The sequence below is a fragment of the Xenopus laevis genome, chromosome 1S (assembly GCF_017654675.1).
Source record: "Xenopus laevis strain J_2021 chromosome 1S, Xenopus_laevis_v10.1, whole genome shotgun sequence".
Taxonomy (NCBI): Eukaryota; Metazoa; Chordata; class Amphibia; order Anura; family Pipidae; genus Xenopus; species Xenopus laevis.
This window is the reverse complement of record NC_054372.1, coordinates 63,725,563-63,741,640: the sequence shown is the minus strand read 5'-3', so window position 1 is coordinate 63,741,640 and position 16,078 is coordinate 63,725,563. Positions and strand designations below refer to the sequence as shown.

At 40.4% G+C, this 16,078-nt stretch overlaps 1 protein-coding gene across 2 annotated transcripts in view; it reads left to right on the top strand.

Annotated features, from left to right (window-relative positions):
• Positions 1-1,017: 1,017 nt before the first annotated feature.
• rap1gds1.S (RAP1, GTP-GDP dissociation stimulator 1 S homeolog) overlaps positions 1,018-16,078 on the top strand; it is a 74,785-nt gene continuing 59,724 nt past the window's right edge. The window contains exons 1-2 of one of the 2 annotated variants that reach the window (XM_018238907.2): positions 1,018-1,621; positions 11,538-11,645. In XM_018238907.2, the coding sequence (XP_018094396.1) occupies positions 1,618-1,621; positions 11,538-11,645 (112 nt within the window). In that variant the 5' untranslated portion in view covers positions 1,018-1,617. 2 annotated transcript variants of the gene reach the window in all.

The following is a 16,078-nucleotide window of genomic DNA, read 5'->3' as shown; positions in this document are numbered from 1 at the left end:
GCTTTAAATGTAGCCTTCTTTGCTGGAATGTCTAGGGTTAATATGCTTATTGTCCATTTGTGTAAAATGGCTAAAGGGAGTTGCAAAGGGCTGACAGATTGTAGCACTGGCCAATATTTTGTTGAGACATTCTTGCTCATCTGTGTACATGGTGGGGGAGGGGGAAGCGAAATATGTTAGGGGTTGTGGCAGCAGGTGCAATAATTGTTTAGAGGGCCCTTGGGGTGAATCTCTCTGGTGGGCCCTAAGTAGGGTTGCCACCTGGCCCGTGTTTTATTGGCCTGGCCGGTAAAAATGATGGTTGATCCCAATGTTATTAATAGGAAAAAAAAGATAAAATATATAGGAAGGCCAGTATTTTTTTTCCGGAAAAAGGTGGCAACCCAAGCTCCAGGTAACCCAATTCAACACTGATCGCATTTATATTTCGCAGAGCAAATGAAGAAACCTGACGTATGGTATGCCTCTTTGTTTTTATTCATAATTGTTTGTTGTCCAGGAAAAATTACAGAGAACCATAGTGATAAATGTACATTGCATTTCTTTTCTTCTTTTATACATAATACCTGTATAATCCAGCTCTAGTTTCTAGCTCTATAAAATGAGATACCAACCATCTGAGAGAGCCACACATTATCTTTATTTTTTAATAACATAGTGTAGTACACAGCTATGTACTTAGAATTGGAGGTGATACAGACAGAATAATTGGCATTGATGCAAGTATAGCAAGTGACGGGGGCAGGGAGTGTTGTAAAAAATGTCTAAAGTATATCAAGTGCTGTGGAATATGTGGTTACTCTATAAAGGAAATAAGACTAAAGTGCCAATCAGAGCCAGAACTAGGGGTAGGCAGAAGAGGCACGTGCATAGGGCGCCACCAGGCACGTACCTCATAAGCAGCCTACCCCTATAAAATAAAAGACGCACGCACGTCTTCCTTTGCGCACAGCCGCGCGGGGGGCGGCGGAGCTCGACGTGGCCGGTCGGGTTGCCTGGTGCTCCCAGCCGGCATTGTCCGGCACTAGTGCAAGTACAGGGTAGCGTAAATACCCGCACAGTCAGCACATACGTCTCATACTTTGTGTAGGGCTCATCTTTTTTCAGCACAGATGCTTGTTAGTGCTTTCTTCAAAAACACTTTATAAATATAGATTATACATTATGGGCATCAGACATGAGTGCACTGCAGGCTTGTATGGAGCAAGTTGACAAGGGGACACAGCTGCTGCTATCTCTCAGAATTCGTTTTTTACGGTGTTTCATCCAATCCTCTCATAGAAGCGGATTAGAAGCTGTAATGAATCCAGGGCAAGCGCATCCCCGACCAAGCAGTCGCTAAGCTCACCTCAGGCGCAGCTGTACAGGAGGGTGGGGCGCTGGCCTTTGATGCTGTGACAGTTCAGAGCGCGCGCCTGGTCTCGCGACGTCTCGTGCGTGCTCTCGAGAGTCAGAGGAAAGAGACCTAGCCAATGTGTGTCGGCGCAAAGAGGGTACCCACACACACACACCCAAAGGGCTGAAACGGCGCTCACGTGACTGGCGGCTGCTGCTGAAGATTGAAAGAGGGAGGGAGAGACAGACACCCGGTGTAACGAGACCGGAGGGGACGGCAGTATGGGTGAGTGTGACACTGACAACTAAACATGGGGCGCCCTGTGTGCTAGGGAGATACTCTCTGAATGATACGTTGCGATATCCCTTATAATGCGCTCAGTACAATGCACATCTGCGACATCCCATGATCGGGATTGTAGAGGGGTGTAATGGCAGAGCTCAGTCCTGTCACTGTCTCGTCATATATGAACCGACCGCTTTTCCGCTTCTGATCACTAAAAGGAACTTGAACGTGCTGCTGCCCAGCTGTTCCTCGCCTGGCGCCTGCATCTCGGCATGTCCGCTGTAGGACTACAAATCCCAGCGTCCCCCACAAACTGAAATTAGTTCGTTCGCGGATGTGTGCGCTTTCTAGTTAAGGTGCCCCAGCCGTCACAACATTAGCTGTCGGCGGGGATGCAGGGAGTTGTAGTTCACAGCAATAATGTTAGAGGATGCAGGGAGTTGTAGTTCACAGCAATAATGGTAGAGGATGCAGGGAGTTGTAGTTCACAGCAATAGTGGTAGAGGATGCAGTGAGTTGTAGTTCACAGCAATAGTGGTAGAGGATGCAGTGAGTTGTAGTTCACAGCAGTAGTGGTAGAGGATGCAGGGAATTGTAGTTCACAGCAATAATGGTAGAGGATGCAGGGAGTTGTAGTTCACAGCAATAGTGGTAGAGGATGCAGTGAGTTGTAGTTCACAGCAGTAGTGGTAGAGGATGCAGGGAGTTGTAGTTCACAGCAATAATGGTAGAACAGCAGCAATGCAGATGCTTGTACTCATTTCTGATTGCAGTCATCACAGCAATAGTGGTAAAGGATGCAGTGAGTTGTAGTTCACAGCAATAGTGGTAGAGGATGCAGTGAGTTGTAGTTCACAGCAGTAGTGGTAGAGGATGCAGGGAATTGTAGTTCACAGCAATAATGGTAGAGGATGCAGGGAGTTGTAGTTCACAGAAATAGTGGTAGAGGATGCAGGGAGTTGTAGTTCACAGCAGTAGTGGTAGAGGATGCAGGGAATTGTAGTTCACAGCAATAATGGTAGAGGATGCAGGGAGTTGTAGTTCACAGCAATAGTGGTAGAGGATGCAGTGAGTTGTAGTTCACAGCAGTAGTGGTAGAGGATGCAGGGAATTGTAGTTCACAGCAATAATGGTAGAGGATGCAGGGAGTTGTAGTTCACAGCAGTAGTGGTAGAGGATGCAGGGAGTTGTAGTTCACAGCAATAATGGTAGAGGATGCAGGGAGTTGTAGTTCACAGCAATAGTGGTAGAGGATGCAGTGCGTTGTAGTTCACAGCAATAGTGGTAGAGGATGCAGGGAGTTGTAGTTCACAGCAATAATGGTAGAACAGCAGCAATGCAGATGCTTGTACTCATTTCTGATTGCAGTCATCCGGCACACTGGCATCATCCATGCACCGATGTGTTTGTGCCTAAGTGTGATGGTTTATCTGTTTCCCATGTGTGATCATATAGGAAAAGCATCATCATCATCACCATGAGTTACCCAGCGCTTCAATCAACAAACAAGGGCTTTTATTAGCAAGAGTAGCCACATTAAACATGAGACTATAAGGGCGCTGATCCCAAGAGCTAACAATTGGCAACCATCATAATTTGACTTGTATTCACCACAGGTACTCCATATGTACTGTATGCATTCTGATTTCCAGGAGGCTATGGCAACCTACCATACTCTCATACAGACCACAGGCTGTCATTAAATTACAACCTATGATCTTGGGGCTGTGCAGAGAATATATTCTAACTAGTGGGCCTTATGTTGAAATTCAAAAGCTGTGACATATCTGTAACTTAATTAGTAAATAAGTATCATGTATTCAAATGTGTGTTTTAGTGTTCCGCTGACCTTAACCCTTGAGTTTCAGACCTGCACTATCTCAAATCCAGACTGTGATTACCTGATTTTTGCTCCCATGATTGTTCCATAGGACCAAGGAAATGGAAAATGAAAACAATTTTATTGTCCTGCTATAGTGGCCAGCAATGGAAGTAACAAGAGGCAGAAAATGTCTTCTATGCAAAACTTAAAGGAAAAGGAAAGTCAGAATCACTGAGGGGGGTAGCGGTGTATGGCAAAAAGGCAAACCCCCAGTAATTGTATTCACTTACCTAATACTCCAGGACTTTGCTCCTGTTAGCAGAAAATTGCCCCGGGCTGGGTTTTATTTAGCAAACACCATGGAGTGCTCTTCTTCTGCTTCTTCTGTCTTCCCTATCCTGGTGCAGACCCGTGAGCATTAGAGTGAAAAATACAGCAATTTTCTTAAAGTTTGGCTTTTTATTCTACTGCTCATGGACACCCATGGGAAGAAAGCAGGAAGAGGATCACTCTGTGGTGCTTGCTTTGAAGAACCATGGTCTGGTGCAGCATTCTGCCGATAGGAGCACTGGCCCGTGTATCAGGCATGTTAATACAATCACTGTGTGTGTGGGGGGGGGGCTTATTTTGGGCACCCCCAGTGTTTCTTGAATTTCCTTCTACTTTAAAGGGGTTGCTCACCTTTGCATTAACTTTAAGTATGATATAGAGAGTGATATTGTGAGACAATTTGCAGTTGGTTTTGTATTATTTGTGGTTTTTCAGTTATTTAGCTTTTTATTCAGCAGCTCTTCTGTTTGCAATTTCTGCAATCTGGCTGCTAGGGTCCACTTTACCCTAGCAACCATGCATTTATTTGAAGAAGAGTTGGAATATGAATAGGAGAGGCCCTGAATAGAAAGGTAATAGAAATTAGCAATAACAATACATTTGTAGTCTTACAGAGCATTTGTTTTTAGATGGGGTCAGTGACCCCGCATTTTAAAGTTTAACTTAAAAGGTGAACCCCCCTCTAATTGACCTTCCACCTCAAAACTGTTTTGGTTTTTGCAGAATGAGAGCAACATTCCAGTATACAATTATTAAAATTTTCAATGGTTTTTATGTTATTTGTAAATGTAATCGCTATTAAAAGTATCTGTTTATATTGTTTGGACTAGTGATGTGCGGGTCAGGGTTTCCCTGACCTGCATCTGACCCTAACCCGCCCTGCTACAACCCGCGCCCGCCCGCACCCACTTCCGGGGTCCTTTTATAGACCCGCCCCGCTGATGACGTCACAAAAGGGGTGGGGCCAGCAGACACGAGACTATAAAACCGGAAGTCGGATGCCGGCATTTGAAGGTGGCGAGGAGCACTGTGAGGTCGACCCGAACACGATGTGCGCGGGTTCGGGTCCCGCGCACATCACTAATTTGGCCAGCACATCACTAATTTGGACTAATGGTTTTGAAACTGAAGCAATGTAGAAGGAGCACCAGTTTAAGGGTAGAACTCCATGGACGATTTTACCTGTGATACCTTCCGTTCCAAAGCAATGAGACTAATCGCAGGCGTCACGGATGCGCCAAATCTAATGTAAGTAATACAAATGTTGCATGTAGAAGCTGATTGCATCTGACACAACACAACTGTCGGATGAAGATGCAACATGCAGCGCTCGGGGTGCAATCAGCTTCTACCTGCGACATTTGTATTACTTACATTAGATTCGGCGCATCCAACGTGACTCCTGAGATTAGTCTCATCGCGTTGGAACGGAAGGTATCACAGGTAAAGTTTAAAACCACAGAAAATGTTTAATTAATGTATATTGGAGAGTTGCTGAGATTTGTACCTTCTTTCATTTCTGGCCATGCGCAGAAAACCTTTTCATTAATGAGTTTGCTAAACAAGCAGGTCTTTGCCTTTTTTTTTGTCATTCAGGTGATTGGCCCAATGAAGCTATTTCAATAATGTGGCCCCAGCTCAAACTTTTTATATCTTAATAGGGGCCAAAGCAAATCTGTTTGGAGTAGATAACATTAAATGGCCAGTGCAGTCCTCGCCCAACAGGAATTGTAAATCTGCCCACTAGATATCTGCTAATCTTAAACCATATATTGGTTGGGAAGGCCATTGTTTCGGTCCCATAAACAAGCCATCTGACTTAGTCTGGGGTGGCTAAATTGGCAGCTAGTGACTAGTCAGGTAAACTAGAGACCTGCTACCTGACCTGCATGAAATGGGTTTTTGCTGCAATCCAAACTGCTATTTGTCCACATCTTATAATGATTTCACCCTGGATGGAAATGCAACGATTTCTTAGGAAAGCTTAGAAAAGATTGATTGTAGGAGCGTGTCAGTTATTATAAGGTAGATTAAGAGATTTCAATGTTCTGGTCAGTGAGGAGGAACAGTTTTCTGCTTGAGTCATCTCTATAAGGTGAATGTGATGAACTATTATTGCCCCTGAGTATAGGAGCCTAGGGCTGTATTGGGACATATAGTGGATATGCACAGGGGAATAGAGCAATGTTGATTTGTTTTTATTGCCAGTAGAAAATAGAGTGATTTTGAAGAGGGTTTCATGTGCAGATAATTGCAGTCAGGGTTGACTCTAGTGTAGACCATAAGAGTCTGGAAAACAGGCCTTTATAGACCTTGTAGATCTTTGTAGACCATGGTGTGACCTGAAAATGTTAGGAGTCACTGACAAAGACCTAGTTGCCACACAGCTTTATGTTCCAAAACAAAGAACATAGACCTGTTCAATTCAAAATGAGAGGAAGCTGTACAAAGTGCAAAAAATGGCCCATTGCGGCTGTTAAATTGACTTTGCACCCCGACCTTTAGGCAAATGACCCCTATTGTCTCGCTCTTTTAGGAGCATGCTTTGAACCTTGTTGGAAATGTGGGTTTTACTGGAGGGGGATCCTCTCACCTTGCGTATGTGGGAACCATGTATTCTTACAGACAGTTTGGGCATGGATCTATTATATCTGCAATATAGCAGCTTTACAGATAGCTAGGGGGGGGGGTTTCTACAGGGTTTCCTTCTCCTTTAATTAGTTAGGATTCCTTCTGCTCCTTTAAAGGAGAAGGAAACCCCCTGGGCGCAAAAACCCTCCCCCCTCACCTGTGTTGCCCCCCCTCCCTCCTCCACCCTGGCCTACCTGTCCCACCGGGCAAATGCCCCTAACTTGTTACTCACCCCTCTGCGCAGGTCCAGTCCACGGAGTTCACAGGCGCCATCTTCTCCCAAGCGGTCTTCTTCCTGCTTTGACCGGCGTTTTTGGCGCATGCGCAGTAGGAGCATTTTTACCGGTACGGATCTACTGCGCATGCGCCAAAAGTCGGAAAACTTTGTGACTTTTGGCGCATGCACAGTAGATCCATACCGGTGAAATGCTCCTACTGCGCATGCGCCAAAAATGCTGGTCAAAGCAGGAAAAAGACCGCTTGGGAGAAGATGGCACCTGTGAACTCCGTGGACTGGACCTGCGCAGAGGGGTGAGTAACAAGTTAGGGGCATTTGCCCGGCGGAACAGGTAGGCCAGGGGGGGAGGAGGGAGGGGGGGCAACACAGGGGAGGGGGAGGGTTTTTGCGCCCAGGGAATTTCATTCACCTTTAACCCACTCTGCCCCCTCCTACAGGAATTTCCATTGGCTGTTGGCTCATGAGCAGTTCTTCTCAACTCAGACTAATAAACACAACGTCCAGTTTAACAGCCAATTAAGAGATGGCATTGCTGGTTCCCATAGAAACTCTGCTCTAGCTGCCTGCTACTATTTTTAAATCCTAACCCATTTTCCTGAGCTCAGAGTAACAATTACAGTGCTCAACCCAAGCAGGACTTGTCATCATAGTCAATTCTGCATGTATTAGCCTGTATTCTTTAATTGCATGATCTTTACAACATACATGTGCCGTTTGCAGATATTATTGCACTGATGATGTGTCAGAGGGAAAATGACCCCCAGGTGCTACTGTTAGCTACTATTTGATTTAGGGAAATGTAATGATGCTGGCAAACTGAGGGGATGTATACAGTACAACTACTGCCACTACTGCTATTTCACTGCACTGGGCTCTAGAGGGATGTAGCAGCCTCCCTTAGACCAGTATAAGGCTATGACAGCTTTTGTATATTTATTATGTCCCTGTCAATGATCTAACAAAGATGCCATACTTATAATAAGATACCTTGCAAAAAGTGTATTTCAAATTAGGGAATTAAAGGGGATGTATGGTTACAAATGAAAATCCCCCTTTGCCTTTGGGGTATGAATAAAAGCCTTTTTCAAATTGCAATGAATTATTTTATATGAGCTGGTTTTGAGTTGCGTTTGAGTTGAGCTCAATCAATTCCCCCACATACCTGCTCTTTCAACCTTCAAATGAGTAGGCAATTAAGCAATGTTGGGAGTGACAGTGAGGCACATTGAGCAGGCATCTGCAAACAAGACTGCCTACTCATTTTTCATTGGTAGGCGGGCGGGACTAGCAGAAGAGGCAGGCAGGCCAATCATCAAAGATGGCCACGGGCCATGAAGGTTTTGCGCGCTGCTCAAAGAGCAGGTATGTGGGGCAATTGATTGCGCTCAACTCAAAATTTAAACGCAACGCAAAACCGGCTCATAAAATTAATTGCAATTTGAAAAAGGCTTCTATTAAATCCTCAAAGGCAAAGGGGGATTTTAATTTTTGACAATATATCCCCTTTAACCCTGAAACCCTCCTTTTAGAATTGTTCCTAGAAAGACCTTTTCTCAGAAATGGACACATTTAAAAGCCAGATTATACTCATTTAATTTTTAAACCTCTTTTTATAGATTGTTAAATATGCCCCTTATTCATAAACAATTTTCTTGTTTTTCTTTATTAATAGAAAAAAACTACAGATGAAGCCACTTGGATTTGTGAGTTAAATGCGTCATGACTCAGGGGTAATTGAAGAAACTGTGTTATCTTAAGTCATCTTAACTCATTTAATGCATTTAACCTTTTCATTAGCATACCAAAGCTCCATTGTTCACAATGGTGAATGCTTTAATTAGATGGGATGTTGTGTCACAGTTTTCTGTGTTAAATGAGATAAATGGGATATCTGTGTTTAGTTATTCTGTGTCAAACAGACAAACCAAAGTGGCTGCATCTGTATGTGTTTACATAATGAGGAGCACCATGCCCTAAAGCTACCTGAAAACATTAAACATTTAAAACCCAGCAGATTTGTTTTTCTGTCAGCATTCATTACTTTAGCTTAGTTAACATCAGGTTCATGATACTGTATAATTATTTTAGCGACAAAGGTAGTCATTTAAAAATATGGAAAATGGTATTACTTATATTGGAGCTTTCTGAATAATTGTTTACCAGCTAACAGATCTCATGCTTGTATTTAACATATTGTCAATAAAATTATTAATATTATTAACATATATTCATATATTCAAGTGCCAACATATCCTGCCGTACACCCAAAAAATTTGTGTATACTTTGAACATACAGACTAATACAAAAAAAAATAAAAAAACAACCAGTGCAAGAGGTAAAGAGTACACTGCTCAAAAGAGCTTTAAGGGGTTGCTTGCCTTCCAAACACTTTTTTTCAGTTCAGTAGATTTCAGATTGTTCACCAGAAATAAAGGATTTTTTTTTTTGACCATTTTTCCAAAATTGTAATTTAAAATTTCTGTCTCTGGTGTTTCCATCTGGCATCTCAGTGATCCAGAGCAGATTCTGAATTCTTACAATTTGCTACATTAGTTAATACATTTCTCAGCAGTATCTGTGGAATATTAGCAACAATTGTATCAATTCTAACTGCTGCTTTTACTGAAACTCAGGGATTCTGCTCAGCAGGGACAAAGATAAGACGTATTCACAAATGTATAATTTAAAACAGTTTAAAAAACCAGTTCACTGTAAGAATAAAAACTGGGTAAATAGATAGGCTGTGCAAAATAAAAAAAATGTTTCTAATATATATATATAGTTAGCCATAAATGTAATCTACAAAGACTGGAGTGAGTGACTGTCTAACAGAACAGAACACTTCTTCCTGCTTTTCAGCTCTCTAACTCTGAGTTAGTCAGTGACTTTAAGGGGGGCCACATGGGACATAACTGTTCAGTGAGTTTTCAATTGATCCTATTGTATCCAGTTATGACCCATGTTCCCCCCCGCTCAAATCACTAATTGGTTACTGCCCGGTAACCAATCAGTGGAAACCAAGAGAGCTGCAAAGCAGGAAGTAGTGTTCTGGCTATTATGTTAGACATCCAGGCACTCCAGCCCTTACATTAAATTTTTGGCTAACGAACTGTATTGAAGACATTTTTTATTTTTCACAACCAATCTATTTACCAGTTTTTATTTTTATACTGAACAATTCCTTTAAACAGTCACCCCCCCGAGATGCTTTAGACATAAGAAGGTGAAAAATTAAACTTTAGAATTCAGTTTTAGAAATATGGTCACAAATGGAAAATAGAAAGCAATTGAAGTACTGGTGAACTACCTGAAATCAACTGAATTGAAACAAGTGTTAGAAGGTGAACTACTTTAACATGTTCTCGGTTCAGCTGTATTTTTACTCTGTAGTACAATACCATTCAAATTGTAGATAAACTCAGACCTTAAATGGGACATTATTTAGCTTTTTAACATCTTTTTACATCTTTAGCAGGATTGTTTACATTTAAAATCGTCTTCTCAATGAAATAATCAAGAACTGATTTTATTTTCCATTTTGCCTATTGCCAATGTGACAGGATTATTTTTGTTCTGTTTAGGTCTTTTCCCTTTTTACCTGACGCAGAGGTCACCATTTCTGTGCACCATATTCCTGCCTGTGATAATCTCACAAAAACAGCATTGTCTTCAACCAGCTGTGTGGGGATTCTAATAACTATAATTTAGCAACATTGAGACAGTCATACTTTCTTAAAGATTATCTATATGTATTGGAGGTCAGCAGCCCTATATTATTACACAATATCCTGGAGTGTTTAGTAGCTATTATTCTCTATATAATGTACTGGTATTTCTTCAGTTGCATATATTGTGTGCTTAGGGACTTAAGCTGGCCATAGACGCAAAGATCCAATCGTACGAATCAATGTACAATCGGACTTTCCCATCTCCCGACCTGTCACTTACCATTCAGATCAAAGTCTTACCATTCCGACCAAATAAAGTATAAATAATACCCGCAGCCGACTGAAATTTTCTAACCTGTCCGATTGACCAAACGACCGATCTCCGCCGGAAGGAAAGTGTCGGGACTCTCCACACACGGCCCGAAAATCGTACGAATCCACGATTCGTACGATCGGATCGTTGCGTCTATGGCCAGCTTAAGAGTGATACTCATATTTGAGAATCAATGTGTGAGGGTTGACAGAAGCAAATTATAAATTCTTATTTTTCATCAGCTCAGGTTTCCCAAGAGAAGCTCAGTAATGAGGGGGGGGGGGAGAGTAGGTTGCTGACTGTTACAGCTTGAAACATCATACTGCTGCTGTTAAAATTAATTCATTAGTTGGTGACATTCCTCTGATGCTACCGAGAAATGTGTCAACTAATAAAGCAAATTGTAACAGTTTACAGAAAGTAAAAAAAAGTAATGATTGGTGGTGATCCTAAGACAATTGAAGTGGAAAAATATGGTGAACAACCTTTTTTAGGTATGTGCTTTTGATTTATTACCTTATTACGTAGTTTCCCTAAACCTTAGGAAGGATGTCCTCTAACATACAGGATGCAGTTCTTATTCAATTGGCAAACTAAACACAGGCTTCCTTACATCATGCAAGCTGAGCAACTATTGTTTTGGTACTAGTTGCCAGGATATAGGATCTCAGCCATGAGCAGCCTGGTGAGCCAGCAAAGAGCAACTTGGCAACAGCTTTCAGTTATAAACAAATGCAAACTTGGCACAAAATAATGCTTGTGTGAAAAGACGGTGTTATGGATCACCTCAGTATGAGCATGGATTCCTGTGGTTTCTGTTTTGTTTCTTAAAAGCCTTTCTAAAGAATGATTTTGCTGAATAAGCACAATAAAACCATGTTTTTTTTCCCCTTTTCTTATTCTAACTTTTTAGACAATTTAAATGATGCCCTGGAAAAACTGAAGCTTACTGGAACTGAGTGCACATCTGACAAACTGGATGGGTGTTTAGATTGCCTGCTTCAGGCGCTTGGCCATAACAGTAAGTTATCAAAATATGTCTTTGCTAATTTATGAACAGAATTAACATAAGATGGTGAGGTTCTGTAATATCCACAATATTGTCCTTTAAGGCAGCTGGTTGCATTCTAATAAGGCTGCAGAAATGCAGTTCAGTAGACTTTATGCCAATTAGGCAGATCAATTGGTGGGGGAACATATATGTACTGATGACTCCATATATGAGTATGACCTAGTCATCCACTAACTGCTTTGTCTAATCAACTTTTGGAAGTCAGACTAGAGACAATTTTGCTAAAATGGTAATTTTAAAGGAAAAAAAATCATATATATATGATAGCTATTTTGCCTTAGCCTGCCCTTTGTCACATGGCTGGACAATTGTCCCAAACATGCAGAAGACTAAACTGCGTTGCTGAGATATTTGTGGCCGAGGAACAAAACATATTGCAAGAGAAGTTTGGAACAAACAGAGAATTCTTTAACGATGCATTATTACTTCTCAAGCATGCATTGATGGAGTATGACTAATCTAATTAAAATGCACAACACATGTTGATTGGTGGGCTGAGGGCCTCACAAATGGGGTGTTCATTTTCAAATGTGTTTGAAAGAGGATGAACTGGCTGACAATGCTGCTGCTCTACAATCACAAAACACAAATAAATAACACATTATTTTATGGCACACCACGTTCTAAGATTTCTCATCTCCCTTAAATTGTCATACTAAGAAACTTTAAAATCATTTTAATGAAGGTAAATTACAAAGTTATTTTAAAATGTACTTGCTGTTAAAAGCAGTAAGACCTAGAGGAAATCTCACTTCTGTTACAGAAACCAGAGAACAGAAAGGAATAAACAAATACTGCTTTCAATAGCAATTGCATTAGCAAATAACTTTAGAACAATTGAAAATATCTTATGTATATTGTAAAGTTATTTAAATTATATGTTCTTTTATTTTGCAAAAGTTAAATGTTATTGTGACTGCTCCTTTCACGGGCAGTGTTTGTGATTTACCAGGGATTGCATTGTGAAGTCCTAGGATATTTTCCAGCAGATGCTTTTATGTTACTGGAATTGGGCCGGTTGTTGCTATTGAGCTATTATTCTGTTGAATTAATGTATGAGTTGATTCTGGATTCTCCAGAGCCCTGTACTTAATAAACACTGTGAAACAATGGTTGGCTCATTGCTTGTCATTTCAAGCTGTTCGTTTGCGTGGGCCCTCAAGTGCACATAAAGAGCAAGGTGGCAGTACTGTGATCGAAGTCTGTTATCCATTACTGCTGTTAAAGGAGAACTTAAGCTTAACTAAAGAAGTTGTCTAGAAATGTACATTATGTTTTGGGCTTTTGTACCAGCCCAAGGCAACCACAGCCCTTTAGCAGGGAAGATCTGTGTCTCCAAATATGCCACCTGTAGCTCCCCATCTTCTTTTCTACTGATTCACTGCACATGCTCAGTGCTGCTGTCACTTATTGAGCTTAGGGACCCACTCACAATATACTGAATATATAGCATACATATGTCACAATATAAGGCTGAATAGTAATTAATACAGATAATTATTATATGGCAGTACAGACACCAGTGCGATTAGCATCAGAATTTAAATTAATTAAAAAAGCATAAAAATGTTTGTGAAGATGCGACTTGTATTGTTTTATTCCTGTAGACTTAAAAAATCTATGGAATCTATTGAATGATCATTTTAGTGTGAATTTCGAATTAATCCTGGTATATGTACTTTCATAAAGCATGCACTGGGACTTAGCATATGAAATTAACTTCTGAGGGGAAGGACATCATTAGTATAAATTCTGCAGTTTTATAAATGCATATTTTGTCTCTCTGTCTCAAACATTACACATGAGACACACAGACGACTAAGTTACCCAGCCTGACCCTGTCTGATATAGTCAGCATTAGTTAAAAGGTCTCTGCGGAGCATCTAAAATGTTCAGCTGAGGGAACACAAAAGTTATTCTGCTTGGGAGGAGTGATGTGAAGCTGTGATATCCTTAACTGTATCCTCTGTGATTTTAGACTTTCTAGAGCTGTCTTTTTCTCCTCCTTATGTTAATCACTGGCATGTGGTTGGTTACAATGGGTATATCATAAGGCTGCCCTGATCTATGAATTATGGAGGGTGATTTATTGCATAAAAATTAGATGTGTTTTACATGACATCTTAGAGAGGGTCTCTAATTATAATTATAAACCATATTAGTAGATTTATGTAATGTACATTTGAACATTGTATAGCAAAATTATTCTTCTGAAGGGTCTTGTGCTGGTTGTACACATTTGTACCCTATTATTAGCAACTTTTCGATTGGTCTGCATTTTTGTTAAAGTTTTTCTCATTATTTGCATATATTTTCTAACTCTTTCAAGCATTCAAAGGGGTCACTGAACCTAGAATTGAAAAAATCTATTGCACTTTGATGTTATAATGGCAATGTTGTTACCTTTTACTACTTCTTTGTACAGGCCGACCCGAAGCCCGCAGGACCCGGGGGTTGTGCTGCTCTGTGCCGACTTCCGCAGTACGTCCCTGGGCCACGAGTGGGTTTGGGCTGTTTGGAATTACAGTAGCTATCTGGATGCTAGGATTCTTCCTAGCAACCAGGAAGTGGTTTGAATGGAAGACTAGAAAGACTAAAATACAGGTATGGGACCTGTTATCCAGAATGCTCGGGACCTGGGGTTTTCCGGATAACGGATCTTTCCGTAATTTGGGTCTTCATGCCTTAAGTCTACTAGAAATTCATTCAAAAATTCAATAAACCCAATAGGCTGGTTTTGCTTCCAATAAGGATTAATTATATCTTAGTTTGGATCAAGTACAAGCTACCGTTTTATTATTACAGAGAAAATTTTTAAAAAATTTGGATTATTTGGATCAAATGGAGTCTATGGAAGACAGCCATTCTGTAATTCGGAGCTTTCTGGATATCAGGTTTCCGGATAAGGGATCCTATACCTGTATTAATTATTATTAATTATAATATTAATTACGGTAAACTAGAAAAGCAAATTGTATTCTGTATTCATTTGCAGTTTATATTGCCAAACTATGATTCTATCGAATTTCTGCAGGCATCTTTTTTGGGTATAGAATGCTTGATTTCTCTGTGTCATGATTTTTTTTTATTGTCCTCATCTCTCTCCAGGCAAGCACCAGAATGTTTTGAAATCTGTTGCCTGTCCTTGCTTGAACCTTGTATTCATCTACATATTGAGCTAAATTTGTGAGCAGCTTAGCCTGTATTCATCTGCTGCCATTCTCATCAATTCAGTGAAGTTAAAATAAATGCATTATTAGAGTGTATTTATCTAGCATCAACATATTTTACACCGCTTTAAAGAGATTATGCACAAATAATATCAGTCTCTGGAGCTTACAGTCTAAGATCCATATTGCATGCACAAACATTATTTCCATTTTTAACAGGATGTTAGAGGGTGAGAGAAACCAAGAGATAACCCTGAGATAACCCACACAAGCATGTGGAAAACGTACAAATTTAATTTAAAAGCGTTTTATGGATTTTTTGTAAGAAATGTGGTCTATTAAAAATACATTATGCATTTCATATGGTTTTATACATTTTCTTTTAGATACTCCATTTAAGTTTATTTTAAAATCTAATAAAATGGAACAATACATTACAAAAAAAAAGTATAGAAAATAAGTCAAGCACTCTCATGCCTTAGTGAAAATTTATGATGTAGTTTTAACTACTCTCAGACAGTTGTATCACCAGACTTGTACTTAGAGAATTGGATGAGAATACAATTTTGAATGCACTCTCCAAATAACACAAGCACAATTTGTCTGTTTTGGAACTATGCGGAAAAAAAACTCCCTTGTGTGTGAATAACATGGCGGTTTGTGTCTGAAATTGCACTTGGACCACTGTACTTGTATATGTAAACTACCCCTTATATGTTAAATTGTTAATGTATTTGTTTAATATATAGTAATGTCCATTCTATTGTAATGTCTGTTCTTTGATTTGTGCATTATTCAAAGAGAGCTTCTACAGTATAATGCTAGGTTATATTTTGTATTGTTGTGAAAAAGCATTTGGTAATGTTGGACCTGCACTGTTCCCCCTATTTGTGCTTTGTATTGAAAAAATGTTGAGTGCTGCATAATTATTAAAGAGAGGAAACCCATGCAAGCATTGTGAGAACCTGCAAAGTAATTGCAGATAGCGCCGTGACTGTATATTAATAGTTATGCATATGTACATGCGCACAGGATGCAGAAGGGATTCTGTATGGATAAAGATGCTGCTCCTACATATAATGGCTGGTCTCTGCAGGGACAGGAAATTGCAATGAAAACCTTATGGCTAAGATTCAGGGAGATTTAGTCGATTTAGTCCAACTTCGGGCGACTTCAGAAAACAAAGCACTCCGAGTGCCATCCCGCCAGCGA